The following is a 20,969-nucleotide window of genomic DNA, read 5'->3' on the forward strand; positions in this document are numbered from 1 at the left end:
CATGCTTATCATGCTGTCTTAGCAAGGGAAAATCCATCATAGCAGTGCCCAAGAGAACATCCACAAAGCTCATGGCTGAGGCAAGTCAATGTATCCTGTTGGGAGCTACTTCCTATGCAAAGGGGCCCTTTTATTTTTGTTTTAATCCCCAGGAGTTGCATCTTGGGATGAACAAGGTGATGTCCCTCCTGGTGCATACGCCCCCCTGTGATGGATGAACACTATATATGACTGTATTAACATTTACAATATATAAATGCCATTTTTCTTAGATGAGAGTAAGGAGCCCTAAGAATGTAGTCAGTGTGATAAAATAAATGCATCAGAACATTAGGTCTCATCCACACAATCAGGTCATTGCTTATATATTGAGATGGTCATTGGTGACATTTTCTTAATTCATGGGCTGCAATCAAGATAACTGGAAAAACCATTGATCCATGGTATATTCTGGAGTGTTGTCATAGAGGCAGTTTACTGCATATGATGGGAAGTAATTTTGTAGTTATTGTTTTCATTTGAAACCTCCATTGTTGCAGTGTTAGCCACAAAAAAAAAAAAAAATCTTGTGTCCTTAATGTTCTCAGTGATGTTTTAAAAATTATATCCATTTGGGAGGTCAGGGAATTTTTACAGGTAACTACTGCTTACAGGAAATAAAGAAATATTGGCTTGTAAAGCTTGTTCCTTGAAAATACCCCTCACCACAAAAAAAAAAAAAAGGGTGAAGCAGATGAGAATGCCTTCCTCCCACATGTTCATCAGTCCATCATGTCATGGAAAAACTGGGTCATCAGCAGTAGATTAAGATATTGTGTGGACACCCCAAAATGCAACCACCAGAGCAGCTAAGCTTTTGTTAAGCAGATTAACAGATTTTTGCACATTTGTATAATTGCCTATAATTATGTTGTGTTGTCACAGTTTTCAGGTTTTGCTTGATGGCAGTAGGGTGATAACATTTCAGTGTGTGTGTGTGTGCATTCTTTGAATTATTTTATTTTGATAAAATATAACATAAAATAATGTAAAGAATAAGCATAGAAATTTATTTTAGAAATGTTATTATGAATATGTAACCAAAGTTTAACAAACTGTGCCTACTAATGAGGTGCCATACAGACATTTATGCACCCTTATTTGTATAATTCATGATTAATTAATGCAATTCAACTGTTAAAATTATTATAAGAATAAAATATAGTACTAAGTTATGCCGTAACAGCTGAGCATCCTGCTTGATGAAGATGTCATCCTCTTTTTTTTTTCTTCTAATGAACGAAACCCTTTTGTATTTAAATATTTGTTTTCAAGCATCTTACTTTTGTACTTTTCCTGAATAATTACTATATATTTGTTAATATTCAGTAGTGCTGCTTAGCATTATTCTTGGGTAAAAGTGAATGAAAGGATGAATAATGTCAAAAAGTTTTGACACAAAGTTTTTACCCAACCAGGTAAAATGCATTCTTTTAAATTAAGCCTTATTGTCATCCACAAATGATTAATTTTTTGTCTAAAAAAATTTAAGTATATAATAAGAGTAACAACAATAATCCTTTTCTAATAACAAATAAATCATAATGTGAGGGTTGCCATAATGGAGGATGCTGAGCAAAAGTTAGTATGACAGTGCTCCATATAAGCCTTTAATTTTCACCAAATTTTCAGATTGTTTGTTTTCTTTGGGTTTACCTCTGAAAAAAAAAAAATTTTGTGAAAAGATTAATTTCACAAAGTTACTTTGATGAAATAATACAAGACCAGTAATACTGCTGGTTATCTTATTGATAATTTTGGTACAGAATTATAGCTGATTAACTTCTTATATCTTATTAAATATAATTAATAGCTGAGGCAATAAACATGTCACGAAATGCTTTGGATTTAGTTCATTGAATAAAGAATTTAGGAGTCAGAAATGCATCACCTTTAAACCACTGGCATCACCATCACTGCTCTCTTCTACAGCCTGGTAGCTTGCCTTACCAACAAAGTGTCACATGTTACACAGCCTTCCTATTGCTTTGTTGATGAACTGACTGACAGGATACAGGCAGTCACTGCCACCATTTCTCACCACAACAGCCCCTCACTTTGACACAGCTTTTCCATTGCCTTGCTCATAAACTAATTGATAGTATGTGGGGAGTCACTGCCACCATTGCTCACCACAACAGCCTTGAATGCAAACCACTTGAATCTTGAATGTAAAACATGTCATAAATTCTTCTTTATGAAAATTGATTTATGGAATAATACAATTAGGTTCTGATAATTCCTGCCACTGGTTGGTGCCATATGTAAATGGTGTGCCATATGTAAATGGTGTGCAGACAACATCCAGTGGAAAAAGAAAAAACTTTTTGAACTTTTTTTTTTTGGACTGAAGATTATGGATTTGTACTGTTTTAACTTTCTTTTTTTTTTTACTTTTTTTTTGGACTGAAAATTATGGATTTGTACTGTTTTAACTTTCTTTTTCTCCCCACTAACTGATAATTTCTTTTTGTGTTTGGTCTTCCCATTTTGTTTAAATTAGGGGAAATGGATGATGGTGATTCATTCACAAACTTGAAGTTATAACACATGAGTGAATGCTACCTGTTAAAAAAATAGTTAACTTTATTTCTTGATTTTCATTCCTATAAATATTGCAGGTTATGTTGATGCAGCTATGAAAACATGTCTTCATTTAAGAGATTATGAGGGGATTCTTGACCCAGAGGACATTTATGGACTTCTGGCTTTAGCTTCTTGTGCTAATCGTGCTTTTGCTACTTGTTCTCGAGCATTCATAAGGCTTGAAGCACTCCCTGAGGTAAGTGCTGTCACATTTCATCTTCAAGTCAGTGAATTAGATCCTGCACTAAAATAACAAAGCTAGTTCTACCCAAATTAGAATTATAAACCCTTGAACACTACTGTATACATTTTTTTTTCCTCATATTCAGTGTCTTTCAGTCTGTTCAAGTTTACTCTTAAAAATTTGTTGTGTAACTGGAGGATTCCTTCAGCAAACCATGTAGTGTCTTTGCTTCCAGAGAATAGCAGTTCTTCAAAGACAGCTGCAGTTGTAACACACAATCATAATGATACTATCAAGCAGTTTCAAAGAAAGCTAACAAGCTTGGGATTCCTTCACTTATCTCTGTACATGAAGTGACATGTTGCTATCAAAATGTGATTTAGGAAATCACATGGTGTCCTAAGAAGTGCAAGTAGTACTCATAAGACAGTTGTAGTTTATTTTTTTATTTTTTTATGAATACTCTTGACAACTGCAAATTTTAAAAGCTACAGATATTATTATTTTGTTTTTATTAATTTGTGAATACAAAATTCAGTCCTGAATAAAATGGTGTATAAAATTCTAGTTTTAAGGTCATGGAGCGTAACTTCTATATATATACATACCAGACAGATGTCCAAACAAAGGAGGGTAGCCAAATCATCCCACACCTGCACACAGACTTTCCTTAAGATTAAATTAAAAAGCCATCTTATCTTCTGGACCTCTACACAGAGGAAGAGGCAGATCCTTATTGACCACCTTGCTTGTGGGTCAGTTGTTCACCACATGAGTGCTTGACCACAGAGCTGGCTTACTTCTGCTACAGTATTATAATAGATCCACCTCTTTCCCTACATTATATCTAGTCCATCAAACATCATGCTAGCAAACCTCCTAGAGTCTAGACCATATTTAAGTATTCACAACAAATCTCCAAGTAGCGATATAATGTTAACTGCTGTTTCTTTCTCAGCAAAAATTTTCCATCTGACACCAGCCATCCATCCCATTTTTTTTCCTTAAGCTTTTTCCTCTCACATCAAGTTTAGGGGTTAAAGGACCAGAGATGGCTATAGCCGCTTCACCAGACAAGGACCGAAGATAGTTATAACTGTTTTGTGATTTTTACGCAAAGTTTAGCTACTTTTTGTCAATTTTTGTACTTCAGCATTTGATAATACTGCCTGTGAGCCATAGTGGAACCAGCCTAACTTGGTACATGAGGTGTTGGCTGCACCTCTCCTTGTTGTTGCCACCTCAACCCCAGAGTGACCTGACCTGACCATGGCCAGCAGGGTGCAGCCTGGGGGATTCCCCTGTCAAGGACACTGGACTGACAGTGCTGCATGGCCTATATGTGTTGCCAATTCTACTGGGAGATATACAGCATCTTTGTTCTATCATCAAATTGAAAGCCATTGAAAAAAAAAAACTTTTTGAATAATTAAGGCAAAGGATGACAGTATGAGCAAAAAAGAGAGAGAGGTGTTCATATGCTTGTCAACTGTGAACTGACAGCATTGTGGGATGGGAACAGCCAACACCATGAGCACTGAGTTAGTCTGGTTCCATTATAGTTAGGCTAATCTCTCAGTCTCTGCCCTGCTCCCACCATGTCCAAAAACAGTGATAGTGATTCTGATGAGTCTGATTCCCTGCTTGCTCCCTCTCACCCTCGCACCTCAACAGTACATGTATTATCCCCTTGCACTCAATCTCTTGTTTCATGTCTTAGTAAGAGTGTAATAGAGCGGGAACTTGATAAAACTGTTTAGTATGCGTGAAGAAACCACCCATTTTCATTAGGCGTGAGCCATATCCAGTCAGACAAAACAGACGCATGGCAGGCAAGTGACTTTCTCCCCTCCAAAAAATCTCTCCTCTTCAACTTACTATCTCTCCATAACCATTGCACATAGAAACATCTGGATGGCATCATTAGAAAGGGGAAGACTTGATGTTGAGTACAAAGTCTATTTTATTCATTCTTCCATTGTGTGAATACAAGCTATTTTTGATGTTTAGTGGTGGAGGGCCAGTCTTAGCAGGATGAAAATTGTTACCACCTCTGGTCCTTTAAGTGTTTGTGATCTTTTGCACCAATTGCTTCTTTTCTATCCTCTCTAGTGTGCTCACTCAACCAGTTTTCATTCTATACCTATGCTCCTCTGCAGTTTCTTGTTTTTCATTCAAGCTGTTTGTATTGCTACACACACATTCCTCTTTTCTCCTACTTCTGTGTTCCATGTATTCATCTCAATGCATTGTCATCAGACTGAACTGCAATACCCTCATGCAATATCCCTTATGCCTTCTGTTTATATTAATTCCAAGTGGTCTACTCAACTAGAAACTGCTCATTCTTCTTTTCCCTTTCTTGCTTCATTTATCCTAAATTTTGCTTGAACATTAATTCCTCTGTCTTCAGCAGATTATGATTCTAATGCTTGAAAGAGTCAAACTTCTCAAGCAATATATTATTCAAAACTATATTCATCCTCCTACTGTCTATCCTTCTCATACATTTTGTAGATGCTATTATGTCTATAAGAGATCAGGATGACAAACGACCCAGTCTTTTGCTCGCTTTAATGCAGTTAACTTGTAGTGACAATTAATTTGACATCAGCACGAGAAGTATTGAAATACAATAAAAAATTCACATGCACTTAAGGCACATAAAGATCATAAAGAGATAGTATTCCATTATAATAAAGTGCAATATAATAACCAAAATACATAATGGTTTATGCCTTAATAAGTATTCAGAATAATAGAAATGCAAATGCAATACATGTATGATAATTCTCAGTGTATTTTAACATGTAGCAGTTACTTAGACAGCTAATTGACCACAATGCAACACTTATGACTATGAGGGGCAGCATTTGAGGGTCTAGAGTTTATGGAGAAAACAGAGTGAGTTGCAACACCTCTCTCTCTGAAGACTGTGCACAATCTGTCCCCTTCTGAGGTCACTGGGCCAGATACCCTGGGTGACCCACTCCTCTACAGAGATCCCTCTGTGTCTTTGAAGACTATGCACAGTCTGCCCCCTTCTGAAGTCGCTGGGCCAGATACCCTGGGTGACCCATTCCTCTACAGAGATCCCTCTGTGTCTTATCTACCCTACATGCCATGTCATCAACTTTACCACATAAACACAACCGTCACTACCTCTCTACAGCTAAGCTCTCCACAGCTAGTTCCTCTCATAAAACTTCACTACTGCAATTAACTACAATAACGAATTCAGTTTTCTTAATTTTTACTCAACTCAGTTTCCTTGGTGTTACACATGCTTCATATTAGTCTCTTGCCACCAGCCTCACAGAACCTTGTGAGGTGACACAGCTGGCGATTACACACTTCATTACTTTACTCAGTCTCATTCACTCCTTTCATACACTCTTCCAAATTAAAAGAAAAGACTGTCTCACATCCCAACAGCTCTTACTGCTCTTGCAAGTGAACTTTACTACAGTTAAGCTAAGCTCACTGCCACCTAACACTTGGCCAGGCAAATTAGTGCAGCACTTATGGATCACCATTACCATTTTGAAAATGAGAGAAAATAGTCAAGAGTGAACAGGCTCTTAGCTCAAACTTTTGGTTTAGGGGATTTGAAGCCCTTTGAATAGCTAATTTTTGCAAATGTATTTATCATTTGTAATGTATGTTTTTTTTTTTTTTTATGTAGGAAGGACACTGGCCAAGGGCAACAAAAATCTAATAAAAAAAATGCCCACTGAAATGCCAGTCCCATAAAAGGGTCAAAGCAGTGGTCAAAAATTGGTGAATAAGTATCTTGAAACCTCCCTCTTAAAGGAATTCAAGTCATAGGAAGGTGGAAATACAGAAGCAGGCAGGGAGTTCCAGAGTTTACCAGAGAAAGGGATGAATGATTGAGAATACTGCTTAACTCTTGCGTTAGAGAGGTGGACAGAATAGGGGTGAGAGAAAGAAGAAAGTCTTGTGCAGCGAGGCCGCAGAAGGAGGGGAGGCATGCAATTAGCAAGATCAGAAGAGCAGTTAGCATGAAAATAGCGGTAGAAGACAGCTAGATGTGCAACATTGCGGCGGTGAGAGAGAGGCTGAAGACAGTCAGTTAGAGGAGAGGAGTTGATGATACGAAAAGCTTTTGATTCCACCCTGTCTAGAAGAGCAGTATGAGTGGAGCCTCCCCAGACATGTGAAGCATACTCCATACATGGACGGATAAGGCCCTTGTACAGAGTTAGCAGCTGGGGGGGGTGAGAAAAACTGATGGAGATGTCTCAGAACACCTAACTTCATAGAAGCTGTTTTAGCTAGAGATGAGATGTGAAGTTTCCAGTTCAGATTATAAGTAAAGGACAGACTGAGGATGTTCAGTGTAGAAGAGGGGGACAGTTGAGTGTCATTGAAGAAGAGGGGATAGTTGTCTGGAAGGTTGTGTCGAGTTGATAGATGGAGGAATTGAGTTTTTGAGGCATTGAACAATACCAAGTTTGCTCTGCCCCAATCAGAAATTTTAGAAAGATCAGAAGTCAAGCGTTCTGTGGCTTCCCTGCGTGATATGTTTACCTCCTGAAGGGTTGGACGTCTATGAAAAGACGTGGAAAAGTGCAGGGTGGTATCATCACCATAGGAGTGGATAGGACAAGAAGTTTGGTTTAGAAGATCATTAATGAATAATAAGAAGAGTGGGTGACAGGACAGAACCCTGAGGAACACCACTGTTAATAGATTTAGGAGAAGAACAGTGACCATCTACCACAGCAGCAATAGAACGGTCAGAAAGGAAACTTGAGATGAAGTTACAGAGAGAAGGATAGAAACCGTAGGAGGGTAGTTTGGAAATCAAAGCTTTGTGCCAGACTCTATCAAAAGCTTTTGATATGTCCAAGGTAACAGCAAAAGTTTCACCAAAATCTCTAAAAGAGGATGACCAAGACTCAGTAAGGAAAGCCAGAAGATCACCAGTAGAGCGGCCTTGACGGAACCCATACTGGCGATCAGATAGAAGGTTGTGAAGTGATAGATGTTTAAGAATCTTCCTGTTGAGGATAGATTAAAAAACTTTAGATAGGCAGGAAATTAAAGCAATAGGACGGTAGTATGAGGGGTTAGAATGGTCACCCTTTTTAGGAACAGGTTGAATGTAGGCAAACTTCCAGCAAGAATGAAAGGTAGATGTTGACAGACAGAGCTGAAAGAGTTTGACTAGGCAAGGTGCAAGCACGTAGGCTCCCTAATGACTTAGCACTAACAACTTTATTACCGAGTCCATTCCATTCATCTACCACTTTATTTGAGAACCAGTTTCTTCCTATTCCTTTTTTAAACCAAAATTTTTCAAGCTTGAACCTGTTATTTCTTGTTCTACCCTGGTTATTTATCCAAAAAATTTTGCTTATGTCCCCCTTGTACCACTTATACCACTTAAAGACTTCTTTCAGGTTCCCTCTTAACCTACATCTCTCTAAAGAATGCAAATTTAACAGCTTTAATCTTGTTTCGTGAGGAATATTCTTCATCTCCTGTATCCACTTAGTCATTCTCCTTTGTACTGATTCTAATAGACTTACATCTTTCCTGTAATATGGGGACCAGAACTGCACAGTGTAGTCTAGATGAAGTCTGACCAGCACCAAATCTAACTTCAATATTACTTTAGGGCTTCTACTTTTAACACTCCTAAAAATTAATCCTAATACCCTATTTGCCCTGTTTCTGGCCTCTATGTATTCTTTTCTTAGATGGAGTTCAGAGCTAACTATAACTCCTAAATCTTTTTTGTACCCTGAACCTACCAGAGATTTGTTGTTTATTGTATACCGTCTGTGTGGGTTTCCTTTACCTATGCTAAGTACTTTGTATTTATTGATATTAAACTGCATTTGTCATCTGTCAAACCATTCGTTCATTGTATCCAAATCTGCCTGCAAGGCGATGGCATCTGATTCTGACCTAATTAATCTACCTATCTTCATGTCATCTGCAAACTTACTAACATCGCTACTAATTCCACTATCCAAGTCATTGATATATATTAAAAATAACAATGGCCCTAATACTGATCCCTGTGGCACCCCACTAATTACTTGACCCCACTCGGATTTAGAGCCGTTTATTACAACTCTCTGTCGCCTGTTGCTTAGCCACAACCTTATCCAGTCTAACACCCTCCCATTTATCCCATGCACCCTAACCTTTCTTAGTAGTCTCTGTCAAACATTTTACTAAAGTCCAGGTATAGGATGTTATAACTATCACCATTATCTGCTGCCTCGTAAACCTTACTGTAAAACCTTAACAAGTTCGTCAGGTAAGACTTCCCCTTTGTGAAGCCATGCTGTGACTGATTAACCAAGTTATGTTTGTCTAAATGCTCCGTAATGTTCTTCGTTATTATTGACTCCATTAATTTACCTACAACAGAAATTAAGCTGACAGGTCTATAATTAGACGTTAAAGTTTTATTTCCTTTCTTAAAGATAGGTACTACATTAGCTTGCCTCCACATTACCAGTAACTCATGTGACTCAAATGATTTCCTAAAAACAGAAACTAATGGTTTACTAACATCCTCATTGCATTCCTTAAGTACTCTGTGATATATTTCATCTGGTCCTGGTGTCTTGAACTTTTTAGCCTATCTATCTCCTGTTCCACTATCTCCTTAGTTATGGTAATATCTGTCAGCTTCTGATTCTCTTCTGCTTTAAACATCTCATTATTTGGCATTTCCTACATGTTTTCCTGGGTGAAGACAGTTAAAAAATACTCATTCAGAATTGTACTAATCTCCTTAAAACTAACCAGCTCTTCATCTGCTGCCTTTAATAGACCTATTGTTTCCTATTCTTCGCCTTATATACCTGATTAAATACCTTGGGGTCCGTCTTCGCCTGACTGGCTACCTTTAATTCATAATTGTTTTTAGCTTTCCTTGTTAACCTCCAGACTGTTCTAATTCATTATATTGTGGCCTTAGAACCTCTTCCCTTGCCTTTAATTTCTTATATATACTTCTTTTCTGCCTTATGTAGTGTTTTAACCTAACTGTCATCCATTTAGGATAATTTTTCTGTGATCTTATTGCTCTATAAGGAATGTTTGCTAACTCTCCTGTGTGCACTTTATCAATGAAATATTTGTACATCTCATCTACATTCACTTTCCCTAATTTTCTCATCTCGGCCCCTTCCATCCTCTCCACTCTATCCTCTACTTGCCTCGACCTCACCTCGTCCACCTCAGCATGACCTGACCCTCCGACATACTCACACATATATCCCTCTCTCCCACTCCTCCAACCCTTCCAATGCCTTCTCCCCTCCTCCTGCCTTCACCCTCACACCTCCTCTCACATCCCTCATGCTGCCTTATCCCTCTTGACTCCTTCCTGGACCTTACCTCCCCCTGCATCCATTGCCAGTCAACTCCTTTAAGGTACCTTTTTAATCCCTCAAAATCTGCCCTCCTAAAGACAGGTGTTTTACTAGTGTTTTTACTCATAAAATTTTTCTCCCATTCTAATTTGTATCTAATTTCCCAATGGTCACTGCTACCTAGCTGTCTTCCAAGCTCTACCTGCGTGACTGCTTCTTCCCTATTAGTTAGAATTAAATCTAGGATATTATTCCCCCTTGTGGGTTCTAAGATTACCTGTTTTAAAAAATTATCCTGAATTACTTTAAGAAATTCTTCTGCTTCACTGTTATCCATTTTCAGGCTCCAGTCGATATTTCTAAAATTAAAATCTCCTGCCACACATACCTGACTGTACCTGCCTGCTCTATCTATTTCCTGCCATACTGAGGTGTTTATTCTCTTCGTACTGTGTGGTGGCCTGTACACTACTCCCAGTACTACTGACTGTGATCCCTCTTTGATATCTACCCATATCAACTCTGTTTGGTTATCTGTTTTAATTCTACTATCAATACAACATTGTAATGTGTCCCTAACATTCAGCGTGACACTGCCTCCTCTCCCTGTCTTTATAGAATAGTGTATAACCATCTGTCTTAACTTCTGGATTAGATATTTTTCCTGACATATCTAACCAAGTTTCTATTAAAGCAATGATATCAAGGTTCTCTAAGCAAGTCTATTTTATTCAAAATACTTAATCAATTTGTGTAGTAAACACTTAAGCTATTCCTCACCTTCTCTGAACTTGTTACCTTTCTAGATTTAACTAATTTGTCCTTCATTTCGACCTCACAACCCCTTCCTCCCTCTTGACTAATGAAAAAAGTGCTGGAGTGTAGTTACCTCCTATTCAAGTGCTCCAGCCAAAACCCGAACACCCTGGTGTGATAAATGCACTCCATCCCTGGCATACAAGATGTAAGAGGAGACCACACCACTGCCACATATTCCAGTCTTGGTCTTATCATGGAAATCAACAATTTTTTTTTTATCATTCCTTCATCCAAATATGAGAATACCATTCTTACTCTTTTTAACCAGTTCATCATCTCTTGAGTAATTTTATCAATGTGTCTGTCCAGAGTCAAATTTTCAGTAACTGTTACTCCCAAATCCACTTCCTCTTTTGACTTTTTTAATTTCACACCATCCATCTCATAATGATATTGTATTCTTTTTTCACTTCTACCAAACTCCATTACTTTATATTTACTTAAATTGAATTACATTTGCCAAGATTTACTCTATCTATTTATCTTATTTAAATCATCTTGCAATGTCATACAGTCATTTACATTTTCTATCCTTCTCATCAGCTTAGCATCATCTATAAATAAGTTCATATAACTATGTATTTCTTCATTCATGTTATTTACATATATCACAAACATTATCAGTCCCAACACTGACCCCTGTGGGACATCACTAGTTACTTTCATCCAAGATAAATTTTTGTCTTGTATTACATTTCTCATCTCTCTATCATCAAGATAATGCTCCATCCATTCCAGCAGTCTTCCTCCAATTCATATTTTTTTTTTTATCTTCCATAGCAATCTTTGGTGTGGTACTTTATCGAAAGCCTGCAAGTCTAAGTAGAAATCATCTATCCACCTGTCTCTCTCTTGCACAATACTGACTACCCTTGAATAAAAGGACAATAAGTTCATGGAGCATGGTCTTCCCCTTCTAAATCCAAATTGACAATTTACCAAAACTTTATCTCTTTCCAAGTCTTCTATCCATCTTTCTTTTATTGTTCTTTCACATAGTTTTCCTACAACACTAGTCAATGTCACTGGTCTATAATTTAGTGAATTTTCCTTATTTCCTCCTTTGAATATAGATGTAATATTTGCTCTCTTCCAATCTTTTCGTACTCTTCCCTGCAACTGCGATGTCACCACCATACTGTGAATTTTATCAGCCAATTGTTCTCTGCATTCTATCAATATCCAATTTGATACTCCATCTGAATCAGATGCTTTATTTTCATCATGTTCTTCCATCATCTTAAGTATTTCATCATAACTGACTGGGACTGTGCTTAGTATATTCTTCACCAAATTATCCCTTCCAGCATCAAAGTCCCCTTCCACAGTAAATACTGATCTGAAACATTGTTCATAACCTCTGCCATGTCCAGTACATCCTCATAGATTTTTCTTTCAACTTTCAGTCTTGATACACCTCTCTTCTTCATCTTCCCATTAATATGTCTAAAGAATAGTTTTGGTTCATTTATACACTATTCTATTATATCTTTTTCATAGTTTCTTCTCTCCATTCTTATTATCTCAACATACTAATTTCTAGCATCAATATATTCCTCCCATCTGCTCTCAGTTTTCCTTTTCTTCCATCTATTCCAAGCATTTAACTTACAATTTCTAGTATTTTTACATTTTGTATTGAACCATTCCATACCCTTTCTACATTATACTCCTCCTCCAGGTACAAAATTTTTCCACCGCAGTATTATATATCCTTATAAATTCATCCCAACTCGAAGTCATGAATGTCAATGGATGGCTGTATGCATGCAATAAAAATGTAGAAGCCTTCATGCAATAATATAGCCTTCAATAATTTTGTAAAAGCATTAAGAAACTTACACAGTTCAGAATTTACAAGGTTTTCAATGTTGGTGGGTTGGTGAGTATGTTATTATTTTTTTTTAATAACTTTTTCTCCCTTAACCCTTTGACTGCCACTTGATAAGCCTTTCTCAAATTATCAATCACTCTCACACATCTTTACTTGTACTACAGTCACATCCAGAAATTGCAAAATGTATTCTTTTTCATCACTAACTTTCTTGTAGATGTTTATAAAGACTTCACTCATTGCTTCTGGTGCTACTAATTGTTTTGTGAAAGTGTTAAAAATCATGTGCAAGATATTAGCTTACATCATGTCTATTTTTCAGATCTCCCATGAAAAAAAAGAATCATATGAAGATCTTGCCATGAACATTTTCATGAAATACAGCCCAAAGGATTCCCGAAGCAATAGAGCAGAATGTACCAACTGTGAAACAATGATTCCTGACTGGTAATTTCTTGCAGTTGTCTGTCTTGTCAGTCTACACACATACACATACACACAAAACTAGGTAGGGAAGAAAAAACAAAAACTAAAAAAAAACTAGATAGGGAAGATCTATTTGTAATAAATGAAAGAGAAACATGGGAATATAGAAGAGAACTAAAAGCAACCACCTGCAGAAGAGATATCAAGAAATTTAGCATCCTTCATAGAAGCAATGAAGCATGGAATGGACTGGAAAGGGAAGTAGTGTGTGCTAGAAATATTCATGACTAAGGAAAAGTGGGATAAAAACAGTTTTGGAGATGAGACATTATGAACTTAGCTCATACTGTCCCATCTCCTTAGGAAGCTTAGGAAGTGAAAAAAGTTAAGTTATTGTGACGTACATACGACCAAAAACTAGTGCATGGGAGACCAATAGATATAAAACTATGCAACTAGAAACAAGAAATAGCATAGAGGAAATGACAAGGAAAAGTAACAAAGTGCTCTTAATAGGTGATTTCAACACTAAAGGAATTAATTGGGAGGAGATGGAAATGAAAGAAAATGCCAGGTCATGAGCAAAGAACTTATGCAAAATATGATGGTGAATACAAGGAGACAATGGGTTAATGAGCCTACAAGATGTAGAGAAGAACCATCACAGTTGGACTTAGTGTTTACAAAAACCCCAGAAAGAAGACCAAGTATACATTGTCTGAGTCCCATGGGAAGAAGTGATAATGTGAGAATAGAAATAGTACTACAGTAGGAAAAGGTGTTGCACAGGAATTAACAGTATAGAAATAGGAGATAAAACTATGCTAAGGCAAACTTTGCAGAAATTAATAAATTTTATGGAAAAGTTAACAGGAAAGAGCTATTTGAAGGTAAAGTAGTGCAAAAAAAAAAAATTTGAGCAAGTATAGAGAGGAGGTGCAACAGTTTGTGCCAAGTTATAAAGTGAAAATTGGGAAACATGAATGGTGTAATGCCTGGTGTGTAAAAGCAAAAAAAGAAAAAGGACAGGGCTTGGAGGAAAATGATGAGAAAACTGAACACAAATACTAGGGAAGAATATAGAAATACAGAATACATAGTAAGAAAATGCAAGAGCCCAAACTCTTCTATAGATAGATAAATAGAAAAATGAAACATAGGGATGACATAAACAAGACATAAAAGAGAAGGAAGAATTTATGAAACTACTGAGATGAGTGAACTTATGAATGAGTTTTCATCTGTATTTACAAAGGAAACAGATTTTGTGGCACCAAAAGTGATATCACAGAATGAGGGAATACAGGAGATACAAGTAAAGAGACAAGAAATAAAAAAAAAACTGCTGAAAGAGCTGGATGTTAGAAAAGCTATGGGACCAGATCAAGTAAATGGATGGATATTAAAAGAATGCAGAGAACAAATGGAAGAACCCATATGGGATACAATTAACAGCTCGTTGACTGAAGGAAAAGTGCCAAGGGAATGGAAAAGAGATAACATAATCCCAATATACAAAGAGGGAAATAAAATGGAACCATTAAATTACAGGCTAGTGTGACTAATAAGTATTGTAAGCAAGCTTTGTGAAACAGTAATTAAAGATAGATAGGTGCAATATTTAGAGGATGAAAAGATAATTACAGAAAAGCAATTTGGACTCAGGAAAGGGAAATCCTGTGTCACAAAACTGCTGAGTTTTTATACAAGAATAATAGACAGAGTGCAAGAGAGGGACAGATGGGTTGATGCAGTATACCTGAATCTCAAAAAAGCATTTGATAAAGTTCCCTTCAAGTCTTATGTGGAAGTTAGAGAATAAAGGAGGACTAAAGGGAGCAACATTGAGATAGATGGATGATTATTTATAGGGCAGGGAAATCAGAACAATAATCAGAGACACTAATTCAAGTTGGCATGAAGTGACAAGTGGGTTACTGCAAGGATCTGTGTTGGCACCTATTATGTTTCAGATATATGTAAATGATATGACTGAAGATCTGAATAGTTATATAAACCTATTTACTGATGATGCAAAAATAATGAAAATAAAAAAGGATGAAAATGACAGCAAGGAGTTACAAAGGGATACTGACAAGATACATGCATAGAACCAAAAATGGAAACTAGAATTTAATGCCAGAAAATGCACATGCTGGAAATAGGGAAAAGTAAAGAGACCTTCATGGAAGTACAAAATTGGAGGAGAAATAATAACGAAAAGTAATTTTCTGAAGAAAAGATTTGGGAGTAATGATTCAGGACACACTATCATCTGAAAGACATAAATGGGATATTCAGCTCTATATACAGCTTGTTAACAAACATTAATGTGGTGTTTAACTATTTAGATAAAGAAATGATGAAGAAAGTTATAACAAGCATGATACATCCTAAATTGGAATATGCAGCTGTAGTTTGAGTTTCACATACAAAAAAAGACATATGGAAGCTGGAAAGAATACAAAGTATAGCAACAAAGATGGTACCAGAATTGAAAGACCTAAGCTAGGAAGAAAGACTTGAAGAGATTGGTTTATGAACACTACAAGGGAGGAGAGAAAGAGATCTGATAACAATGTACAAATTAGTAAACAATATACACAGATGGAGGAGGGAGACAGACAGTTGAGGGGGCATGGGAAGAAAATAAAGAATAGTGGATGTTCAAGCAACATCAAGAAATGCAGCTTCCCGTATAGAATTATTGAAATCTGGAATGATTTGAAGGAAGAGGTGGTTGTGGCAAACAGTGTACATATGTTTAAAGAGAAACTGGATAAATATGATTATGGAAACAGGACAAAATGAGCTTTGGCTCATGCCCTGTACAATACAACTAGGTACAAACACACACACACACACACACACACACACACACACACACACACACACACACACACACACACACACACACACACACACACACACACACACACACACACCATACTAAGAGTGAAGCCATACAGATTCTGATATGTTAGTACCATTCCTTAGGACTTGCCACCCACACAAGAGATAATGGTTTCTGGTACAGATAAGGTATTTGTACACAAAAGCTCAACCAACAAAAGAATTTGATTGACTAACATCTAGTTCACAGTTGCATGATAACTGGGCTTTCTTTGTATTAGATCTTTTAATGGAACTAATTTTTATTGCAGCTTTAATGCAGTGTTTGATATTTCAGGATTAGTGTGTGCCCCAGTTGCAACACCCGCTTTGCTACATGCATCGTGACAGGCCGACCAATAATGGATGTTACTGCAGTATGGACTTGTCAAGCTTGCAGGCACTCAGCACTGGAACAAGACATGACCATGCGAGCTCACTGTCCTCTGTGTCATGTAATCATTGCCAATTGATAGTAAAAGTAAAAATCTTAATGTGTTTTCAGATGCTTTTGAAAACATACACAAAAGGGAATTAATGTGTTTTCAGATGCTTTTCAAAATTAACATTTATGGTAATTTTACAGGAGCATTTTTAAGTGTCATACAATGATAATGAACAAGATAAAGCTTCACAGGATGAATCTTCAGTGTTGGAAGTCTTGTTTCTGTGCCATGAAAAAAAAATTAGAAAGATTTAAACTGCCTGCATGAGTTATCTCACTGTTTTGGTAATTCCTTTAAGGGAGTTGCCACAAGAAGCCACAATGGCCATAATATTGTTTCTGTCCTATTACACAATTCTTATTTACTTGTGTGTATCACATTTAATAGCATGTTCATTACACATCATACTTTTGTATGACATCTATAGCAATTATTTTTCTCAAAAAGCACAAACATATTTGGCAAATATTGTTGCATTTGACTCAGGTTTCCTTCTTATACACTCATCTGACTCTTCTTTGTGTACTTTCCTGCCAAAAGTTTGTTAATATATCATATGATCCATTTTGCAAACCATACTAATGACATGCCACATGGCAAAAGTCTTCAAATACATAATCATGATTGAGTTATGCTGCAGGTGATGGCATGTTTTGTGCCACCTCTCACTCCTAGTCTAGTCAATTGCAATCTCCTAAGTGTGATAATGTGGCATCAAAGGCCTGAATGTTGGGAGGTGAGTGATGAAGGGATAACAGGCATCTCTTAGAATAGAAAGCCAAAATGCCAAAATTATCAGGTTTGAAAGATTCACTAAATGCACAATGAAAGGGAAGGGAAAAGTAATTAAGTTGCACAAAGGTACAAAGACAAGGAATCTCTCTGTTCTTTAATTCCCTTTGATCTTCCCACAAAAGTCTGCTTTAGTTGCACTTCCTTTGATCCCTTCATCAGTCTTTAGTTTTGTTTAAAAAGTCCTGAGCTCACCTTTCTCTTTATGTCCAGTAATGACAAAAATCAGTTTTTAAGCCACCAAACAAAAAAATTTGAAGCAGTTGACACAAGTTACATATTTTACCCTTATTCTAATTATTTGCATTTGGTAAGCTCTCTCAAGCACAATGGTTATCAAATGCAAGAATTCATTCTAAAATCTTATCAAGAAACAAGCTATCATTTATATAAGGTCTCATGGCATATGAATGATGGCAAAAATAAACTCTTGCTGTGTTCACTTCCTTATACAGCAGTAACATTAAAATTTGCAATAATGTGAGCATCATATTGCATAGACTGGTAACCTCCCTCTTAATCCTCATCTACATGATTGAGCACTGCCTGACAGGCAAACCAGTGGAATGCCTGTGCCTGAGCAAAATCACTAGATAATCCCAGCTGCCCAATAGATTGACTGCTGCCATCCAGCACCCCTATGTATATGATGACATAGGGTTTGCTTGGTAAATGAGCAACATCTGCTGGGCACTGTTATGATTGTTTGGGCTGGTTTGACCTTACAACAAAAAAATAGGCTACAAGAAAATAATTATATAACAACTTGAGCTAGCTCCTTGCACTTTTAATTTTTTTTTCCTTATGTAGGAAGAACACTAGCCAAGGGCAACAAAATCCAATAAAAAGAAAAAAAAAAAAAAAAACCCACTGAGATGTCAGTCCCATAACAGGATCCAAAGTGGTAGTCAAAAAATTGAAGGATAAATGTCTTGAAACCTCCCTCTTGAAGGAATTCAAGTCATAGGAAGGTGGAAATACAGAAGCAGGCAGGGAGTTCCAGAGTTTATGAGAGAAAGGGATAAGTGATTGAGAATACTGGTTAACTCTTGCATTAGAGAGGTGGACAATAGGCATGACAGAAAGAAGAAAGTCTTGTGCAGTGAGGCCACAGGAGGAGGAGAGGCATGTGGTTAGCAAGATCAGAAGAGCAGTTAGCATGAAAATAGTGGTAGAAGACAGCTAGAGATGTAACATTGTGGCGATGACAGAGAGGCTGAAGACAGTCAGTTTGAGGAGAGGATTTGATGAGACAAAAAGCTTTGATTCCATCCTGTCTAGAAGAGCAGTATGAGTGGAACCCTCCAGACATGTGAAGCATATTTCATATGTGGATGGATAAGGCTCTTGTACAGAGTTAGCAGCTGGAAGGTGAGGAAAACTGGCAGAGAAGTCTCAGAATGCCTAACTTCATAGAAGCTGTTTTAGCTAGATATGAGATGTGAAGTTTTCCAGTTTAGATTATAAGTAAAGGACAGACCGAGGATGTTCAGTGTAGAAGAGAGGGACAGCTGAGTTTCATTGAAGATGAGAGGATAGTTGTCTGGAAGGTTGTTTCGAGTTGATAGATGGAGGAATTGAGTTTTTGAGGCATTGAACAGTATCAAGTTTGTTCTGCCCCAACAGGAAATTTTAAAAAAAGATCAGAAGTTGGGCATTCTGTGGCTTCCTTAAGTGAAATGTTTACCAGCCTTTCAATCTATGAAAGTACATGGAAAAGTGCAGGGTGGTATCATCAGCACAGGAGTAGATAGGACAAGAAGTTTGGTTTAGAAGGTCATTGATGAATAATAAGAGAATGGGTGACAGGACAGAACCCTGAGGAACACCTCTGTTAATAGATTTAGGAGAAAAACAGTGACCATTTACCACAGTAGCAATAGAACAGTCAGAAAGAAAACTTGAGAAGTTACAGAGAGAAGGATTGAAGCTGTAGGAGGGTAGTTTGGATATCAAAGCTTTGTGCCATATTCTTTCAAAAGCTTTTGATATGTCCAAGGCAACAGCAAAAGTTTCACCAAAATCTCTAAAAAAGGATGACCAAAACTCAGTAAGGAAAGTCAGATCACCACCAGTAGATCAGCCTTGATGGAACCCATACTGGTGATCAGATAGAAGGTTGTAAAGTGATAGATATTTAAGAATCTTCCTGTTGAGGATAGATTCAAAAACTTTAGATAGGCAGGAAATTAAAGCAATAGGACAGTAGTCTGAGGGATTAGAATGGTCGCCCTTTTTAGGAACAGGCTGAATGTAGGAAAACTTGCAGCAAGAAGGAAAAGTAGATGTTGATAGACAGAGTTGAAAGAGTTTAACTGGGCAAGGTGCAAGCATGGAGGCACAGTTTCAGAAAACAATAGGAGGGACCCCATCAGCTCCATAAGCCTTCTGAGGGTTAAGGCCAGTGAGGGCATGGAAAACATCACTGCGAAGAATTTTAGTAGGCAGCATGAAGTAGTCAGAGGGTGGAGGAGAGGGAGGAACAAGCCTTGAATCATCCAAGGTAGTGTTTTAGCAAAGGTTTGGGCGAAAAGTTCAGCTTTAGAGGTGGATGTAGCAGCAGTGGTGCCATCTGGTTGAAATAAAGGAGGGAAAGAAGAAGCAAAGTTATTGGAGATATTTTTGGCTAGGTGCCAGAAGTCATAAAGGGAGTTAGATCTTGAAAGATTTTGACACATTCTATTAATGAAGGAGTTTTTGGCATGGTTCTGTGCAGAAATATAAAACGCATGAGATTCTGGTGATGGAAAGCTTAAGTACCTTTATTGGGCCACCTCTATCATGTATAGCACGAGAACAAGCTGTGTTAAACCAAGGTTTGGAAGGTTCAGGTCGAGAAAAAGAGTGAGGAATGTACGCCTCCATGCCAGACACTATCACTTCTGTTATGTGCTTGGCACACACAGACGGGTCTCTGTTATGGAAGCAGTAGTCATTCTAAGGAAAATCAGCAAAATACCTCCTCAGGTCCCCCCAACTAACAGAGGGAAAATGCCAGAGGCACCTCTGCTTAGGGGGATGCTGAGGAGGGATTGGAGCAATAGGACAAGATACAGATATGAGATTGTGATCGGAAGAGTCTAATGGAGAAGAGAGAGTGACAGCATAAGCAGGATTAGAAGTTAGGAAAAGGTCAAGAATGTTGGGCATATCTCCAAGATGGTAAGGCATATGAGTAGGGTGTTGCACCAGTTGCTCTAGATCGTGGAGAATAGCAAAGTTGAAGGCTAGTTCACCAGGATGATTAGTCACCAGGATGGTCAGTGAAGGGAGAGGAAAGCTAAAGCTGATGATGAACAATGAAGTCTTTAAGAAAGGAGATTTCTACAAAAGGGAAGAGAGTCAGAATGTGCTCTACTTTGGAAGTTAAGTAGTCAAAGATGCTGATGGTGTAAACAGATAAAGTCCTTGACATTGTCAGAAACAGGACTAACCTTCATTCTGGCTTGTAAAAGCAGTTTGTATGCTGTGAAATCTCAATTTCAATGAACATGCATGCACAAAATTTCAAAACCTCAAAATTTAAATTAAATTATTTGGGAAAAAAATTATTTTATGGCCAAGTGAAGTTTGCTAAGTCTATATATTCT

At 37.3% G+C, this 20,969-nt stretch overlaps 1 protein-coding gene across 2 annotated transcripts in view; it reads left to right on the plus strand.

Annotated features, from left to right (window-relative positions):
* The window catches only part of LOC135106785 (WD repeat-containing protein 35-like), a 106,557-nt gene extending 88,312 nt beyond the window's left edge, over positions 1-18,245 (plus strand). For both annotated transcript variants that reach the window (XM_064016092.1, XM_064016091.1), the window contains exons 23-25: positions 2,661-2,821; positions 13,146-13,270; positions 16,440-18,245. In XM_064016092.1, the coding sequence (XP_063872162.1) occupies positions 2,661-2,821; positions 13,146-13,270; positions 16,440-16,614 (461 nt within the window). In that variant the 3' untranslated portion in view covers positions 16,615-18,245. The remainder of the gene's footprint in view (positions 1-2,660; positions 2,822-13,145; positions 13,271-16,439) is intronic.
* Positions 18,246-20,969: the final 2,724 nt, after the last annotated feature.

This window comes from Scylla paramamosain, chromosome 14 (assembly GCF_035594125.1).
Source record: "Scylla paramamosain isolate STU-SP2022 chromosome 14, ASM3559412v1, whole genome shotgun sequence".
Classification (NCBI taxonomy): domain Eukaryota; kingdom Metazoa; phylum Arthropoda; class Malacostraca; order Decapoda; family Portunidae; genus Scylla; species Scylla paramamosain.